The 20,002-nt window shown below is 36.4% G+C and overlaps 1 protein-coding gene across 15 annotated transcripts in view; it reads right to left on the bottom strand.

Annotated features, from left to right (window-relative positions):
* Positions 1-20,002, bottom strand: part of DLG2 (discs large MAGUK scaffold protein 2) — a 982,636-nt gene that overhangs the window by 253,018 nt on the left and 709,616 nt on the right. For all 15 annotated transcript variants that reach the window (XM_085593066.1, XM_031505123.3, XM_085593076.1 and 12 more), the window contains 2 exons: positions 13,882-14,026; positions 10,551-10,692 (listed from right to left, as the gene is read on the bottom strand). In XM_085593066.1, the coding sequence (XP_085449192.1) occupies positions 10,551-10,692; positions 13,882-14,026 (287 nt within the window). The remainder of the gene's footprint in view (positions 1-10,550; positions 10,693-13,881; positions 14,027-20,002) is intronic.

The raw sequence follows: 20,002 nt of genomic DNA, 5'->3' as shown, positions 1-20,002 counted from the left end.
ATAAGTAGAAAATATAAGTAGCAGCATAGCGTGACTTGAACCTGCCCCAGCAGAGAGTTCAACTCACAGGACAGAGAATCAAGCCACTTAAGGCCAAAGGTAAGCTTTTAAATGGCAACATGAACAGCAGAGTCACTCTTCCAGCAAGAAAATAAAACTAAAAAAAAATGAAAACTGGAATTGTTATTCAGAACAGATGTAACAGCAGTGAGGCACAATTCTTACAGAAAGGTAGAACTAATTGGTGGAAAATATAACAGTGGCAGTGGGAGGTAGAAAATTGATTTAACACTGATTTTATTTATTTCTTAACAGGTTGTGTAAAGTGAATATTCCTTGTTGTCTGCAGTCCTTATTATTCCTTGATTATATCATCATTGTTTTGTTGTTTCAAGCTGACTTAATTGTGGAACAGAAGTTATAAAAAATGGCATTTTTAAAAGCCATTCTCTCCTCAGCATCATGCAGGGTCCTAATTTTAAAATTAACTTTTTTTTTTCTTTTTTTTTTTTAATTGTGGAATCCTGTTTGATAGGGATCAATTGCAAACACAGCACATTAAATGTTAACAGTATAACACTTTCAGGTTTTAAAACATTTCAAAACCTTTTATGATATGGAAAGAAACCAGCTCAGCTCTCACAGCATATTAAGTATGCAGAGCTATAGCCAGGAAACAATCTGAGAGAAAATGTATTCAATCTGAGAGAAAATAAATCTCCTAGTGCTAGAAGTTTACAACTCCTTTTTTTTTTAATAGCAATTTTTAATTGTATCCAAGTTAGAAAAAAGACATCTAACACATTAGTTTTGCTAATATAATGTTGCAGGGAAGTAGACAAAGAACATTTTAAGAATTATTTCACTATTAGACCAAAAATCAATGGCAATTTAATACAAACAAGATCTTCCATTTTCAATTGCCAGTGATTTTCTATACATATGTCCTTTGACTGACCTACTTATTCATATAACCTTCTAGAAGAACCACATACCTTAATTGTTCAATAGGGTAGTTAGAACTGATAGTTGATTTTATTTTATAGGTTGTGCCCTGGCAATTTAAATGAGACCAAACCACTCATATGACAAGTTTATTTCAACTACATGAAAGACAGAGGAGAAGTATGAAGAGCTGGAGGAAAATACCTGAAGTACAGTATGTTAGTTCTTTCTGGAAACCCTAAAATTAATAATTTCTCAGCTTTTCTGTTATTAACTGCTATTTTCATATGCCTTAAAGGTTTCTTTAACTGCAAAATAAGTGCTTTTTAGCACAGTCATGAAGATTAAGAATTGCCTTGTTCCTCTTAACAATACTATTTTAACATTTTAATTGAGTTTTCAAACTAAATGGCCTACAAAAAATCATAAGTAGAATTTAGAACTTCTAATATTCTACATCAAATTCTACACTGATTATTCTTAATCATAAGGAATTAGGAAATGAAATGACTGCTTAATTTGAAAAAAAAAAAATCAGTAATGATTTTCTGTTGCAGTAATGGAAAAGAAGGCTGTTTCACACAGGAATGGAGAGACTGTCAGACCAAAGGCCAAAGTTTCCCACAGTGACTGTTTAGGAAACAGGGACCAGCAAAGAATGGCCCTTACCTGCTCAGCTGCTGAAAATCAGCAAGGACCACACAGACCCAAAATTAAATCCAAGAAGAGTGTAGTCAGCAGGCTTGTCCCATGAATCAGCAGTTATTCTCATTCATATTCGGACATTTTTATATTCTTAGGCTTCACAACTCCCTGTGGCACTGAGACCCACATTTGATTGTGACATACCCAAAAAGCTCTACGTTTGTGTACTCTAAGCCTGTTACTTGGCTGCACATTGATAACGTATGGTAATGTTTAAATAACCTTCTATTTGCCATATTTCAAATTTGGGAATGCATTGTAAACTCCATGTATCTGAGTTGTAAGAAAGTAGTAATTGTCCTTGCCCCTTGCCTTCTTTGTGCCATGGGTACTTTTGTAGAACTCTGTTTTGCCTCTCTCTGACACCTTTTATCTATACTGGAATTATTTATTATTTATCTTTCCTTGGAAATAATGCTACACACTTGTTCACCCTCTTCTGAGGTTTTTTTTTCAGTTGCCTCCATGTAGGACTCAAGACTTGAATGCACAGATTCACAGAGAAAACCATTACATTTTGCATTCTTGTCCTTTCCTATCAGACCCTATTTTCATTCTTAATTACCTTTGTGATTGCTCCGAGTACTGAGCTGACAGTGCCACAGAACTAACCAGAGCCACCCCAAAGTGTCTTTCTCAAGTGGCAAGAGCTGTACGAAGGGTCGATGTCCATGTTATATTTTGTATGTACTTGAGGTTATCCTTTCCTCTGTGCCGTACGGAAGGCTGCTTACCATTTCTGTGTGTGCTATCACTGCCAATCCTGCTACCTCATTTCAAAAATCTCCATACAAACACTAAAGCTTATTCCAAAATTCGATTAGTTCATTTGTAAGTGTTAAGTACTAAGTAGCTGCCAGTGACTGTATTAGAAATAGTAATATCCTATTACTTGGGGATCTCTGACAGGCCTATTTAAATATGCAAGGATAACTCAGGAATAGGAGATTATCTGTGACTTGATAATGACTAAATTTTTATTTTAACTTAAATTATTCTCCTAAGTCAAGATTTATTATACTTGAAATAAATTTGGATAAGAAAATGAAATCTTACTCTAGGCAGACAATTATGCATCTGTAAAGTTTAACAATTAGTTTAAGATTAAATTTGTGTATTAATTACAAAAAATATAAAATAGTTGATTTACAAGTTAGCAATTTCAAGCTTCAATCTAAGGAATGCATTTCACCAAGGGTCCAATTTACGGTTATGTAGATAAACTTTTATTTTCCGCTTTTAACTGAACATTTAATGTGTAACTTGAATAGTCTTCTTTTAATTAACTTTGTTTTTAAGAAACATAATTTCTTAGATTGATCAAAGACTAAACCAAGAAGAAATTCTATTCTGGGATACCATACTGGATTCAATATGTCACCAACTTAACAACTAAAGATGAGAACCCTGCTTGTGAGAGACAGTGAGTAACCAGTCACAGCAGCAGGCTGGCATCTTCCAGACGGACAGACAGACAGACAGACAATCAACTAACATGACAGACTGCCTGATGGAATCACACCCACATCATGCACACCCCCAGAAACCCTGGGTGCTTCTCCACTTTTCTAGAGGGAGATGGCCTATGCATCTTACCAGCAACTTTTCCTACTTGCTCTGTATCTCTGCTCCTTGGCCAGTGTACTTGTGCAACTATTGATTACCCCAAACCTCATGTGTCACTCTCTGAGGGATTTGCTGGTTTGGTAGCCTGAAATCCCTTCTCCACTACTGCCCTACCCCACTGCTTCTTTATGCCTCTTCACCTATTTTTCTATTATGTCCTGTCTTGTCCTGAATTCCCTTTCCAAGTCCAAGTCTTCTTATTAAAGACCAGCCTTCCCTTCTTGTGATTTCATTTCTCACATACCAGTGACAAGTTTTCCCTCATTTGCATGCTTATCCCTTGCTAAACACACTCCCTCTATTCCTCCAGTTTCTTCTATATTAAAATGTGACAGGACTGGGCATTCAGGGTACAGAACAGAATCCCTCCTAACCATGTTCCTGTGTCAGAAAGGGATGGTAGAAATAAGTACACAGGAAACTAGCTTTGGCCATTTAATGTTGTGCTCAATCATGCAGGCTTTTAAAAATAATCTAGCCAGCATGAGAAAATTGTGAGAAGCTTTGATATACTGCAGTGTGAGTACAGAATCTGAAAGAGTTCTACTGCAAAAAAAACCTTATCAAATAAGTTTTGGAGGAAAATGCACTGCAGTTTTCCCAAAGACTTTGCACCTGTTGACTTTTTCATAGCTTTGCATAAACACATTAGAAATACTGTCTGGATTCTATTTCATCATCTGCTATAATTTAACACTCTGAATATATGTATGGAATATTATGGTATTTAAAATATAATAGCACAGCAATATCTAACATAGACTAGAACATGAAGTAAGGTATGTAATTCTCCTTCGATCCTTTAAATCATCATACTGGTATGGTTAAAAATAAATGCAATTTAATTTAACAATAATGGTTGTTATTAAAATTACATTAGCAACAAGTTAATTTAGCATTTTACACAAAATTTTAAAGAAAAATGATCACAAAACCTTTGCTATCCCTAGATAAAAAATCCAGCTCCAGGCAACAGCTAAGCATGAAAATATTAACTTGAACATCTAATCTGCCAAATTTACAAATTATTTAAGAAGAGGAATAAATAAAAGGCATCATCAGTCTTCCCATACTACTACATATAGTTTATTCTCCTTAGGGTAGAGGTAATATGCTGAGTTTGGGTTAGGCATGGTGAATGATTGTTGGGAGCTCACAATTACATGTGCTCCTATAACTCAAACCATATTTGTTGTAATGGTTTAATACTGGAAGGTCAAATCAGTGCATCAACAGAAACTTATAAGTGTTTCCATAAAACATTGTCAATTCAACTAGCAGGTTTAGGTAAGTAAGTAAACAAGAAATAGTTGAGGAATGCTACTTTTAATACAGGGAAAAAACATCTCCTTAGACTTCACCTTAATGGTTCTCTTTTCTCTCCCATCCAGTTCTCAGCACCTCTTCCCCATCCAGAAAATGCTATTTTGCAAAAATGCATGTAAAAAAATCAAACATGCCTTACACAGCAAAACAGATAACTCAGCTTTTTAATCCATGAATCTTTAATATCCAACCAGAGTTAAATGTTAAAGTGAATTTTTTATCAGCTGAAGCACAGAAGTTTGATGTTACCATTATCTGAAGCTAAAAAGGAATAAAAACTCAAGATGGCAGTTCTTTATTTTTATGGAACTTTTCTTGTTGTTGTTCATTAAAGACAGAAGAAATTAACCTCTTAAAGCCACAAGATTTTTAGGTTTTAATTAGGCTTTCATTTTAATATTTCTGAAAGTAGGAAGGCAGAAATATGCTAAAGAGAAAATTGTAACATCTCTCTCTGCTATGTTAGTAACACATGTTCCACAAGATGACAAAACCAAAAAAATATCTTTTTTCCTTAATACTATCATATAAAATTTGGTTGGAATGCATCTCTATAGGACATCTGATCCAATCTTGTGTTGGAATCAGGACTATTGACAACACTAGATTTTACCTAGACAATGCTTAAAAATCTCAAATGGAGGATATTTCAGAGCCCTTCATAGCAAGTACTATTTCAGCACTATTCTATCCATCTCATGTTTTAATTTCTTCTGCAATTGAAATCAGAACATCCAAAACCAATTCTTGTTGCCATTGGTGCTTCTCTACACAGAAGACTTTGGTTTCATCATCTCTGCTACTGAATGCTTATAGGGTGCTCTTAGATGACCCCTTAATCTCCTCCTCACAACACTAAACAAGCCCCAGTGCCCTCAACACCCCTCCAACCTTCACATGATTTAGGGCTCTCAGAATATGTTGGAGCCTCTCCACAATCCTCCTAAAGTCAAAGAATGGGAACTGATCAAAGGCTTTTAGAAAAGAAGGTCTTTTTCTGCTGGCTATGCTCTTCCAAAGATAGCCTGGTATGCTGATTACCTGACTAGTAGTGAGAGTGCACTTCTGGGTCCATGTTCAGCTTGGTGTCTGCAGTAACATCCAGATCATTTTTAGTGAAGCTGCAATTCAGATGTTCATGGCCTGCGCAAGTGTGTGCAGCTCTCCTCCCTGAGATGCAGACGTCTTACTGAACGTTACGAGGTTTCTGTTGGCCAATTCCTCAAGTATACCAAGAGCCCTTTAGAATACATCTCTGTCATTTGTCATGCTAACCACTCCCTCTTAATTTATTATCCTCTTGAAATTTGCTGAGGGTGCATTGTGTGTCATGATCTAGGTCATTGATGAAGATATTCACTGATACCTTAGGTATCCCGTGTTCCTCTGCTCATCACTGGCCACTTGACACATGCCAAGTGATGATCATCACCCTTTGAACCTACTGGTTAAGTCAGTTCCCAACTCAGTGCCTTCTTTTAGTCCACTCTTCCTCAGCTTTCAAAGCATGCTGTAGGTGACTGGGTCAAAAGCCTTACCAACATCACTGCGTGCAAATGAGCATAGCCATGCTGGGAGAAGGATAACTAGCAAGGTAATGCAGCACACAATCCAGGAGAAACCCAAAAGGCTATCCACAAGGTTTCCAAACCATTACAAATCATACTTCTTTTCTGATTAGCTGTACATGTTCATCCAACACTTCCTTGTGTTTGGATGAGAGGCTGTTGGAAGAGCTTTAAAGGGTGCTCCCAGTGTTACAGCTTTTCCTGCCTACAGAAGAGGTGTGAGAAATACCTTTGCAGCCACTCCCCATGATAACTAGTGGAGAAAAGGAATTACCATGTGTCGCACAGCAGATCCCAGAAACACATTAGTGGGAGTTATGACACGAGTCAGGTATGACTTTGGAGTCAGCTGTGTTTTCCCTCAGCAAAGAGGCAGCACCTGTGCTGTGGCACTGCTTGGTGAAGGGCAGCCACTCCTCTCCCCTCATCCAAGCAGTAGAAAGGAATCGGGAAAGACATCAGGAAAGTCAACCAGTCTGGACAAGCACATAGACTGCTTTTAGTCAATCTCTGATGACTATTCCAATTACCTTCTGGGCCCTTAAATGCCTGGCATTTAAGTTGAGTACTCTGGCTTTTCCTTTATTATCTGTCACTACATCAACTTCTCTCCTATTCATCACCTTTTTCCTTCCTCAAATTTTACCTTCATTTTTTTAAAGTAGCACACATCTGCAGAATCACTTTTGTTTTCCTTTATGACCCATGATGTTATGTATTAGCTCAAATCAATCAGCTTTCTAATTTTGTCAGCAGGCAAGCAGTCAAGCAATGCTTGTATGATTTTGTATTTTAGGTCATCAGAAAGCTCTTTGCTCAGCCATGAAGGCCTTCTGCCGAGTCCCTCTCCTTTCTGCTCAACAGGATGGTTCCTTCCTGAGTTCTCAATAAGTTTTATTTAGAAACCATCCATCTTTCATGGGCCCTGTGTTTCTGTGGCAGCATCCCAAGAGATTTTGCTAAGCAACTCTCCAAAAAGGCTGAGGTCTGCTCTTCTGAAATCTTAACAGCCATAACTTGCTGACTATTTTTCCAGACTTCCTTTGAATCAAGAACTAAGCCAACTCATGGTCACTCTGATCCCAGCTGTTATTTATCCCAGCTGGTGACATTCGCCACAAATCCTGTTTCTCCCCTCTGGCAGTATCAGGGATTGGTTAGGAACACAATCAGTGAATCCCCTGCACTGCCTGCACAACAAGTTAATCTTACTAGAAACTAAAACAAGCAGCATCTTACTTGCCACGTGTACTGACAGCATTATTAGACATTTATTTTTTATGCACTTTTGATCCCACATTCTACTAATCTGAACTTGTGAAGGTGATAATGGCTGTAAAAAATACAGGAAGCCAAGGTTTCCATTCTAAATGAATTTAAAATAAATCCAGTAAAATCAAGAAGTAAAATATGCCAATCACTGATAATATTTTGTACCAACAATACACACAACTTAAAAAAATTCAGTAATTAAGAGACATTCAGCTTCATTAAAATTTATGGCTGATGGTGATTTGTTACTTTTTTAACCCTTGTGCTCAGATTAGTTTATTTTTTATATAGAATGAACTAATTTTTTTTTCAGGCACAGATTCAATATCAGACCAAAAAATACAATTTTTTATAAATTGAAACTTATTTTTGTTAGGCAAAATAGATGTATTTAGGTAAAAAAAAACCCCCAACAACCTCAGAATTGGAATGAACAAACAAAATAAAATATAAAACCAGCAGGAGGAAGTAGGCAAATTACATAGAATGTTTAATCATTTAAGCTTTACTGGTAGATTCAATATCACAAGTAAGTTAAAGGGAAGCTTGTCATCTGCCTCACTCAAAACACTTGTACAGCAAATTCCAAAATTGCAAAAGCCTTTTTTAGTGGAGAAGTTACCATCTGAAATATTTTTAGCTGGCACAAATGAAAATCTGCCATAAGTGTTGCAAGACTGCATGGGTAATAAATTTTTTTATGTAGGCACAATGTAAATTAGCCCTGTAAACCTATTATAGCAAGAGCCAGGTGGTTTGAATGGATAGCACTGCAGTAGCTGGCAAACATCTTAATTATAAAACATTATGTGAGAAAACCTAATTGTAAATGCTGCAATTAAGGCGTCTATAGGTTTTACTAAAGTTATCAATATGATAATTGAATTCCCACAAGATCTTCTGAATTGGTCAACAACAATGCAACAGCATTGAACAGAAAGAGTGCATTCACTATTCTGAGTTTATAGCTGCGAAAATGACTGTGAGAATTAACTGCTGTATTTCACTAGCCCCACTTGACTCAATAGGCAATAATTAGACAAATGGACATTAAAAAAACCCCAACTCAGCAGCATTTAAGGGTTAAATGATTTGGTTTTTAAGGTCAGAGCTTCTTAGTCATTGTAGTTAGAGAAGAAAACTGGTCTTTGGCTCTGCTTGGTTGTCTCTTGTATGTGCATGTCCAGCAAGGAAATGGCAAGAAGAGTAATTTGTCTTTAAGACTATGTTAGTTTTCTCTTTGTGCTTTTGTTTCCTGATGTGGCATATTAACTATTATCACTAATAAAATGAAGCTCATAATACCCTGCTCCTTTTCAATAAGTCAGAGTTAACACTTGTTCAGAAAGATGAGATTGGCATCTGATTTGTGCTGTGGCATTCAGAGCCTGCTCTGGTCACTCAACACCCTTACTTCTGCTGGTGCCACACACTGTCACAGAAGGTCATGCTTGTAGAGTCAGCACCTCCTGTCAATACTGACAATGCCACAAGAAGATTTTGGATATCAGACCTTCATTAGCCAATACATTAATTTGGAAATCCAGACAGGAAAAAGAACACAGGAGTGGAGTATTTCAGAGAATATACAGAGCTTCTCTGGGCATTATTTTTTTTTCCCCTCACAATAATGCAAAATGGACATTGGTATGAATACCTCAGACAAGAAACAGACCGTCAGTATTTCATTTTTCTCTCAGGAGCTAAACCAGCACAAGTAGCTTGTTTAAAAAGAGTCTAAAAATATCAGCATAAAAAAAGGTCAGAAGGACATCCTAATTAATTTCAATACATATCCTGTATGGTTCTTTGTAGGCTTTCTACTGGGTATCTGCTAAACTATTGGGATAAGAGTGTCACTGCCTTTCCTTCTATGACTATTTTTTCTTTTCTTCTTTTTTTCCCCCCTCGAAGTAACTAGAAAGTTAAAACCAGCTATATGATAACAAAGAAACATGACTAACAATGTTTTGTCACGTTACAAACCTTCTAGCTGTTTACATGGTCTTTTCATTCCCAGGACTGCTTATCTCCCTTTTTAGAATTAATCCCTTCACTTTCTGTGACTTCATGATGTCCTTAGTTATTATTTACTTTTAAGCCTGCAATTTTTTTTTGCTGTTTTTTAAACTTTTCTAATTCTTTCTCAGGAACTGTGGTGCTGATGTCTCATTATAGAAGAAGACCATTCAGCCCTACAAGCTCATTGACAAAGCCTTCATTACTGCAACCCAGATATTAAAATATTGGTATTCTCCCTATACATGGGCGTTTGAGAAATTATAAGATAATTATTAGAACAGGTAAAAACATTGGTGCAGATTTAATGAAATCAATGTCTAACTATTAATTAAAAATGTAACTTCTTGGAGAACCATTTGGAGAAAATACATCCTAATTGAATGTCTCATAAGTTGAAGGAAATCAATTTCAGCTTTGCATTCTCAATCAAAACAAAAGAGAAACCCTTTTAACCAAAACAGGAAAGAGAAGTGTGGTTTCCACACATTTATGTCCTGATTAAACACTGTATCATGATTTAGTTACTCTGAATCTGTCTAATCCAACAAGTTAAACTGCTTGATATAGTAATCACATGCAACAAGAAAAAGCTGATGAATACGTAAGTGGATGAGATTCTTTGACTTGTAAGACACGGGCAAGTCATATTAGAGGATCAGAACAGCCTCCGCCTAGCACCAAAAAAAAAAAAAAAAAAAAATCTCATTTTCTGTGGCCTTAGACATTATAATGAAGGCTCATTTTCCAAACTGAACAACTTCTGTCTTCTAGGTGAATGGTAGTGTTCTTCAAACAAAAAGATAAATACACACTGTCTCATCAGTGACATTCAGTGTTCATCTAAAACAAGGCATAAAAGAACCTTCCCAGCATTTTGCTCTGTGTCTTCTACCTTGAAATTAACTATACACATACAGTTCTGCTACTGTAGGTCCATGCAGTAGTCACAATTCTTTAGGGATTATTAAAAAAAAAAGTCGGAATAGAAATCTACAGTATGCTGCATTTTATTTGAGATGCACTAAATGCTTAAATTATGTCCTTTATAATTTCATGAAAGGCAACAAATAAAGAGAAGCATCTGACCTGGTGTAGTCATCCTCCACAAGCATGTGCTTTGGAATTGGTGAGTATCTTCCTGGTGAGATAGGGGCCAGGGATGCCTTGTACTCTAAAGTGCCATTGTTTCCAGAAGAGAGTATATGATTTTCCATTGGTGGAGAATAAGCTGATGGTAAAAATGAACATTTCTAGTCAGCAACCTTAATGTTCCATTAGATTGCACAAGAACATAATTTTTTAAATTTAAGTACCAAGAACATGGTTCAATGCTGTAAATAAGATCAAAACAAACAATCCTGGCTTGAGCGAGCTTAAAATATAACAACAAATAATGACCATCTGGAGTTTTCCCAAAAAAAAAAATAAATTATTAGTAGTAGAAGTAATGATGGCTTATTTGCAGGGATTCACTCTTTAGAGGATCTTTAGTTTCTGAAGTGGGACTCTGAATAGGTCTCCTGTTTGAGAGACAGGAAACATTTTCTTCACTTAGGACTAGCAGAAGGAAATGCAATTAGGAAAGAATGAGATTAAAAGCACTCTTTTTGGCTCCAATGTGCAGTAATGGGAGTAACATAGTAAGAACTCAATGCAGGATAAGAGCAGGAATTTTATGTGTGGTAAGAATTATGTATACATTCAAAGCTGTTATCTACTAAAGGTGCCCAAATCCTCAGTATAATTGAAATTTCAGTATCAACACAGGTGGTATTTAGTATTTAGACCACAGAAAATTTCTATACTTAAAATATAAAATGGATGCAAATATCTAACTGATTAATGATGAAAGTTACATTACTGTGTTCTCTGTTTATATATTGGGTTTGCAGGGTTTGTTGTTTTTGTGCTTTTTACTATTCTTAAGTTATCTAGGACACTTATGACTGCAGAGATGCAGTAATAGTTGTCTTCTATCTCTAGTTAATTTAATTAGAAAAAGAAAAGCTAAATAGAAAAAGCAGTGTTACATGCTTCTGCAATGAGCTGTGATTAATTTTCTCATGAGAAGAAGATAGCTAAACTTTCTAGTATTAGTTTCAGTCTTTTTTTCAGATGCTGAGATACAGAATGCTTCAAAGCAAAATCTCTCTACAGGGAAAGGCCATTATGCATTCTGAAATACTCTGAACATGTAGGTGTAATGAAAGGTTCCCTGAGGATAAATGAATCTGTATGCACCAACAGCTTGGGAAGGGCTACTGCAAATCTTTTCAACCTTTACTTTCCCGCTGGAATTGTTTCTGTCTTCTCATATGCTGTTGATCTATAATCTGACATAATAAACCACACTATTTTAGACCTGCAAAATTATTATTTTGAAAGTATTATAAAGCTGGAGATGGGATAGGGACATTTAGCATTTTTACTTCCTACCCTTTGCTAAGATCCAGACCAGGCTGCTACTGAACAACGTGATTGCCATCTGTTGTAACATTTGCTAACTAAATGGGCATCCTCAGCATGGTTGAGCATACCACTGACATGCATGTTACAAAACCTTCCCTTCTGTTTTCATGGAGCAGATTGAATAAGGAGGATTTGGGATATTGAGCTTTTCCCTCAACTTTGTCAGTCCACAACAGCAACATTGCAAAAGTGCAGAAAAATTTAAATCCTTAGCATTTACTGCCCTTGGTAAATTTCCCCACCCTTAATTTGCCTTAATTGTCCACAGAATTATTAGCAGGAAATCAAGATGGGTATGGGTTGACTGCTGAAGCTCTTGTCAAAAATTATATTTCCATCCAGTTGTTAGATGGTGCAGCTGGTCCCTGTTGGTATCTGAACCCAAGAAAGACAGTTTTTAAGGAACAGCTAATGAAGAAAGGGAGTTTTCAGTAATGAACTGTTTAGACTAATGGGTATCAGTGGTATAAAGAGTGCAGTTGAAATGTTCAGATTCCTGTGAATGCCAAGGGGATGGAAATGCCTTGGTATGGACACCAGGAGGAATGGCAGATATAGGAATGGCATGTATTGATAAAGCTAGATTCATCAATAAGTCATCAATACTCAATAGAATTACATGCAATTTACCAGGAAAGCCTACGCCCAAACTAAAACAAATATTCAAGCCACTTAGAGATGGTAGTGGGAGATAAAGACTAGTTTGGAGCCTAGGACACTCAGACAGGGAGCCAGCAGAGATCTGAGTAAATCCTAAAGACATGCATAGTAGGGACAGATGGCAGAGACAGAAGATCCTCATTGCTGTAATCTCCTTAAGAGTCCAAAAAGCACTCCAGCAAGGAGATTGTCAACATTATATATATATATATATGATAAGGACTCCACAGCCAGCCATCAACCCTTGTACGTGGTCAGCTCAGGGAGTCCTGGGGATGCACCTGGATGCACATCTTTCTATATGAGTGCTGGACTTGAGCCCAGATGCTTTTGAGTGCATGGATATGACACCCTGATTGAAATCAGTTAGTTTTTAAATGAGGACATCTTCCCTTCCTATGAGATATTTCACTGAGTTTTACCATATTATTTAAACAAATTTTCCTACGACAGAATGTGCATTGAATGCAAGGACAAACAAGGCCTTGGTCCTCTGGAAAAAAAAAATCCTGATGAACGTATATAAAGCTAATAGATAGACTGAGAATAAAGCAAATTGGACTAATGATTTATGAATTCTTCACAATAGGAGTAATAAAGCACTGGAACATAGAAGCCATGGATATACCATCCCTGGAAGTGCTCAAGGCCAGGCTGGATGTGGCTCCTAGCAACCTGGTCTAGTGGAAGGTGTCCCTGCTCATGGCAGAGGGACTTGAACGAGATGGTCTTCAAGGTACCTTTCAACCCAAACCATTCTGTGACTTCATGAGTTGGATATCCACAGAAAATAGGTAAAGTTTTGTAAGTAGAGCAGTGATTTTTACATTCCAGTAAAATATTTTATTCAAATATGAGATATATTTGCCTCAGGCCTCTACTAAGTTTGTACAAGATGGTTTGCTGCTTGTTCCAATTTTTCAGTGGACAGAGGACTCCAGGCTACAAATCTAATCATATTACAAAACGCATTTGCATGTACTTATTGCTGTAATCTTCACAAGAGTTACAGTTCAGTCTGATCACTTGGACAATGGCTAATTGGAATGAGCACAGCCATGTATCTTCTACATTGCTATTTTTGCTGCAAAAATACTTTAGCAGAGTTAAATTATTTGCAATATTTCTTGAGCGTAGCATTCTTAGGTGGCAATAAACATTTCATCTTTGTAGCCTTCCAAGCTGTTTCATAAACTTTAATGGGGTACTTTGAACAAGCTATGAAAAAAATACAATCATCTGACAAACTGAAATATCTCTTGTAAAATAAGTTGCAGAAGTCACTTACAGTGAGTAATATCTGGTGGGCCATATGGATCTGTCATGTAAATGGTGGTGGGCTTTCCAACTTTCAGATACACTACATCTGATGTGTTCTTCAGTATTGCTACTGCCTCTTCATGGGTAACTTCTTCTAAACTGTAATTATTTACCTTAGAGGAGAAATCAGAAAGGTGAGTTGAAATGCAGAAATAGGCACAAAAATGATATATCCTTGCAGTTTTCAAAATGTTTGGAACATTGCTGAAAACAAAGAGCACTAAAGATTATAAAAGCAATACTGCTGCAGGGTAGAAAAGACAGTTTTCTTAGCACATGCATGTTCAAAGACTGATGTAGCAATACTGATACACAGAATCAAAATGGATCAAGAAGGCATTTAGTTTTGACAATAGGAAGGTCCTTTGTGATGTTCTGCTATTGGTAGAATCACCAATATAAAATTTTATTTAACAATAAATTAATAGCACCACATCAGTTACAGAAACTATCTACATTAATTCACCTAACAAAATAAACTTCCTAATTCATCTCATAACCTCCATAGCTGGGACCTCAGACCCAACACAACCAAATCTTTCCATCACTGATACAACATTGACCATTGAAATAAGAAAAGGTAAAAAACAGCATATAGAATATCTATAAGGTGCATGAATTGTAAAGGGCAGTTCCGGATGAGGAAAAGATATTTTTCATTGTGAAAGTTTGTCAGTTGTCTGGAAGCGCAGGAAAAAGACATTGAAAAAGTTAAGAGAATGTAGTACTAGTCCTGTGCTTTTTTTAGAAGAGAAAAACACTTAAGTAAGGATAGAAGTAGAAGACAACAGATAAAGTAGAAATGAAAATGGTGGCAGAAAGCTTTGCCTATTTATGTTTTACTCCCACAGAAAGAAAATCAAAATAAAAGAATGTGAAGTGGTTTATTGTAGAGGCATATAAAATTTATTCACATATAAATCCACTGTATTCACAGAATGTCCACAGTAGGTCCTCCTATAAACAGAACTGTGAATGTTCCCTGCCACAAAATGTATAAACCTCCTGAATGGAGAAATTATAGGTTAGGTGCGAAAAAAGTAAAGGGTGTAGATCCAGGTTTCAGGCATGTGGTGTAAGACAAGAGAAACAACAGAATCACAGAACACTTTGAGTTGGAAGGTGCCTATCATTGAGGTCAAGTCCCTGCTCCTCGCAGTTTCCTGCCTGAAACTGAACCATGTGACTAAAAGCATCGTCCAGACTATCCTTTAATTCTGGCAGGCTTGGTGCTGTGACCACTTCCCTGGGGAGCCTATTCCGCTGACCTACATTTCCCAGTGAATGTTGTATATGAAACATTTTACTGTCATTTAAATTGCCATCCTCTAACTTCCACAGTTACTGCAAGGATTCCTTTTAAAAATTATGCAAGATGCAAGCAGAATTCCCTCCTCACTATAGTATAACATAACAGGGAATCACAGAAAAAATATATTCCTTCCAAGGAATTTAGCATCAATAAATTATCAGAAACCTGAATGTAACAATAAGCAACTGCTAAAGGGTTTGGCAACTGGAAAGAAATCCAGCTATTATGAATCACTGGAGGGCTCTTCATATCCAGATGATTTCATCAGCACCAAGAAAAAAATATTTTTATTGGACAGTATTGCTGAATGTAAGGATTCCATCTATTTTTTTCCCTTGTATAATTCTCAGGCTTGGTTTCAAGGGTAATTAAAAGAGACAATGGCAGGTATGATAATTTGACATGAAGAGGGGTGATAGATCCTAACACTCAGAAGGGAGCAGCTGACAGGGTATGCTGTATTTTGACAGGTCCTCTATTTAAATAAAAGTCTTATATTTAACTTCTATAAATTTCTGTCTCTTTCCTTGTTATGAAAAGCAATCACTCACATATACCTTTAATAAAAAAATGTCTTAAATTAATAGGCTGGCAGGAAGAAGTGACTGAAATTATACCTTTCTTGTTTATATATTTCAAAACTACCAGACACTTCAGACTCACACATTTTAGAAAGATCACCACAAGGTTATCCTTTACCTCTTCTCCTTCCCACGTTGTCTGTACATTTGTATCTACCTTGTGTTTCATCCTAAATTTTTTTGAAGTAGAGAAAATCTCATATGACCTCACTCACTATACAGCTGCTACCTACGTTCTCAGTCAAAAAAAGATACAAAATGAAATATCTTAGAACTGGCTGGATTTTGACTTTTTTGTCTTTTTAGAAGTGAATAAAAACAATTATGACACAAATTTACATGATACAACTTTTTTTTTCCAAAGGTGTTGGATTTGGGTTTTTTTGGGGGTTTGTTTCTGTAATTTAGTTGACAAAAATCCATCACAAGATACTTGGATGTCACAGCTGTGCAGTAAAGAAGATAAAAAGCCATTTTAGAAACAGAAAGTAAGGTATCATAGATACAAAACATGTTTGATACAGCAGGTCCCATGTTTTCTCTCTGACAATAACATTATGGGACAGATGTTTTACCAACACTGTACAAATTACTGAAATATAGAAGTTAGGACTTAAGGAGTTTAAGCAATTCTAAACTAAGATTTAATGTTTATGCAGTTCAGCATTATGTTTATCTTTATACACATAAAGATCCTGGAGTTGATGGCAAAGTTTACGTAAAATCATTTTGTCCTGGACTGCTCAGTTCTCCATAAACAAAGAAATAAAGAAAGACTCAATGTACGTCAAGAGAAAACAAACAAACAAGCTTGTTGATTCATTCACAAAAATTAAGGTCCTCAGTGTGTCATAAGGTCTCTTTTAAGTGGGAGCTCTTTCAGAAGGAGATGAGATCACCTTCCTTAGTCATTTGCCAACATCATCTTAGACTTGCACTTCCAGACTTCCTTCAGAAGGCAGTCCTTGCTTTGGATCTATAATTCCTATTAATAATCCTATGTGCATCTATCAATATATTTTCTACTTTCTGACCATAAAACAGTGATCGCAAATAAAGACATCTGTAGGTATTCTGATACACAAAAAACTTGAATTCTTAGAGGAATTCTATTATTTAGGCCCCTTGATATTATTGCAAGATGATTGTAGCATGTCATTTTTTTCATAGGGGAATCTCTGGACATCTTTCCTTAAAACACTGTACAAGAGACTATTTCTGAAGCTATTTCTTCCATAAAAGATGTCTATCTTGACAGAACTGTAAGTACTAAATCTGTTTTTTCCAGCGGTTTGGCCCAATAAATGCATTATAGCAAAGCTTTACTTCCTCCTGGAGAGATAAACTTACATAATTTTACATATAGCTTGCAAAAAAAGGGTTGAGTGAGAGGTAAAGAAGATAAAGAGTGGGAGATGCACACAAAGTAAGAAATCTAAGTGAATATAGCATGCAATCCTCTGAAAGGCTGAGTTTTTGTGCAGAATGGCTGACTTAATTCTGAGTGGGTAGAATGGGTAGTGCATGCCAACTTTCTGGATCTAAGAAGCCAATTTAAGTAGCAATTAATTAAGGGAAAAAAAAACCCTGAAGGCAAATGCTAAAAAAGGTATTTATCTGAGTGGTCAGTTTAGTCACAAAGTTGTATATTTGAGACAAAAAATGCTGTGAGAGGAGCCAAAGGATAGGAGTCAGAAAGAAAAAAAACATGGAATAAATGGGGCTTTTCTATTGGGAAAAGTTCTATGCAGTGAAAATTTAAAAATGCAAACAGCATCTGAACTAAAAAAAAATAGGAAAGCTTTTTCTATAAATAGAAACTATGTGATATAAGACATACTGGTATGTCTTATGTCTTTACATATGAGAAACGAATAGGGGAAAGAAATAAAATTCTCAGCAGTAGAAAAGGAAATTAAAGATAAAAGTCCAATCATAGAAGCTATTTGAGTGATGGGGGAAATCAATAAGAAATTATGCCAGAGAGATATAAAAAGACTGGGGTGTTTTTTTTCATAAATAGCATAATCAGGGTAATGAAGTATAAACCTAAGCATGAATGTTTTATTTGGAAGTTTTCCTAGATTCATACTGAAAATCAAAAGCCCCAGAAAGCAGCTAGAAAAGCTTAGAATCCCCAGAATGACTGTACAAGTGCTCTAAAGAACAATTTCATTCAGAACAATATAAGCTGATATGAGAATAAGAGCTCCAGAGGAATAAGTCTGTTTTATTTAATTTTCATTTTTTAAAGGGGATTTGTTAATTTCCTTTATTGATTTAGGCTAAGAAAGATTTGATTCACTGAGTGAATGAGACAAAAGGGGTGATCTTTAGCAATTTTACCTTACCCGTGGTAATGTTTACTTTTCTTTAATATTCAACTTTTCATTCAGACAGTGGATTTTCCTGGGTGAACATTTGCCAGTAAACACCTGCAACCTGCCAGCTGTAAATCTAGAATGCTGATGGTCTTTTTAAAAACTCACTTAAAAGGCTGCAAAAAGTAAAACACTTTCCAGTGCTGAAGAGTAATCATTTGTACAAAGGATATAAAGCTGTCTATATTAACTAAATACTTACCAATCCCATGGACTCGTGAGTTAGTTGCACAAGTGCTGGGCTGTTTTCTAAAAGACGATCCCGCAAAGACAGTCAAAATCACATTCAAAAAACACCTCTGATCAAAACCAAATACTAATCTAGATGCATCTTGAATTACATGCTTTGATTTTACGCAATTTAATACAAACATGAGCCTGCATTCATACACAACCTGAAAGAAACAGATACTGGTAGGGGACCCTATACGGAACACATCAACAATTGCACAGTCACAATCTCTCTGCAGGCCTATGAAATCACCAGAAAATAACACTTTTTTCAGAAAGTAAGCATAAATTTATGAAAAGGAAAGTGACTCCTGTTTCTTCCTCTTGTTTTCATCAAGAAAACAGAATCAAATTATATTTCTTGTTATATGCAATCACTGATCTCTGTGACTACATGGGCCAAGAAGCAACAGGATATGGCCCAAACTTGCATGGTTATTTTGGTATATGAGATGTATTTTAGAAAAGCTAATAGTTATAAAGTATTAATAATAACTTACATTTTCCTTTAAACCCTAATGATTTTAGTGTTTCCCCTGAAAAATGCCTTGCTTCTAGCTATTATGTACTAGTAAAAAACTAGTACCAGTTTTATACTGATTTCTCATTTATTCATTCTGTAGGTAACAAACTTGTCCAAAGTAAGACGATGGTATGAGATTTTTTAAAAAGTAATTATTATCTGAGCTGTAGTAACTAAAAAAATTTTTCAGCTTTTCTCTATCATCATTAGCAGTGATCTTGAAGAAGTGAGACATGCATCATATTTGGAGGTGACACTTCATTTCACTGTGAGATACTCGAAGGCAAGGCTGACACAGACTGGAGGAAGGGCCTGAAGAAGACTTTATGATGTTCAGCAGGAAGAAACAGTAAATCCTGCCCCTGGCACAGGCTAACTAACTCCCATCAATAGCCCAGCCTGGGCAGTGACAGCCTGTCAGCATCTGTGTGGAAAAGTGCTTGGGGCTCCTGATGGATGGCAAGCTGGGCATGAGCCAGCTGTGTGTCCCGGCAGCAAAGAGGTCAACAGCATCCTGGGCTGGATGAGCAGGAGCAGAGGCTGGAGAATGAGCAAAGGATTATTCTCCAATAGTTCACACTTTGCCTGTACCTGGAAACTCTGTTCAGTTTTGGTTTCTGCACTACAGGGAAGATTAACAAAAGGAGACAAATTGAGAACTGTGCTATTGGGATGGTTGGGGATGGAGCACTGACCTGCTGAAAAGAACATGGGGGATGTTGGCACGTTTTAGCCTGGAGAGGGAGTTCCTCTGAAGACAACTAATAACAGACCCTCAGTACTTACAGGAAGATCATCAAGGCAAAGCTAAGCTTTTCAGACTCACATGTAGTAACAGGATGAGTGACAACAGGCAAATGTTGAAATAAGAGAGGGCCTAACAGGTTATCAGAAGTATTTTCTCCAGGAGGACAGATGATCTGTGGAACAGGTTTCCTAGAAAGGCTCTGCAATCTCCATCTTTGGAGATTTTTGAGATGCAACTGGATAAATCCCTGAGTAACCTTGTCTGGCCCTATAGATGACCCTGAATTACCTTGGTGGTCTGTGATGCTTTCTAC

This window comes from Lonchura striata, chromosome 1 (assembly GCF_050655825.1).
Source record: "Lonchura striata isolate lonStrDom1 chromosome 1, ASM5065582v1, whole genome shotgun sequence".
NCBI classification, from domain to species: domain Eukaryota; kingdom Metazoa; phylum Chordata; class Aves; order Passeriformes; family Estrildidae; genus Lonchura; species Lonchura striata.
This window is presented reverse-complemented; position numbering and strand designations above follow the sequence as displayed.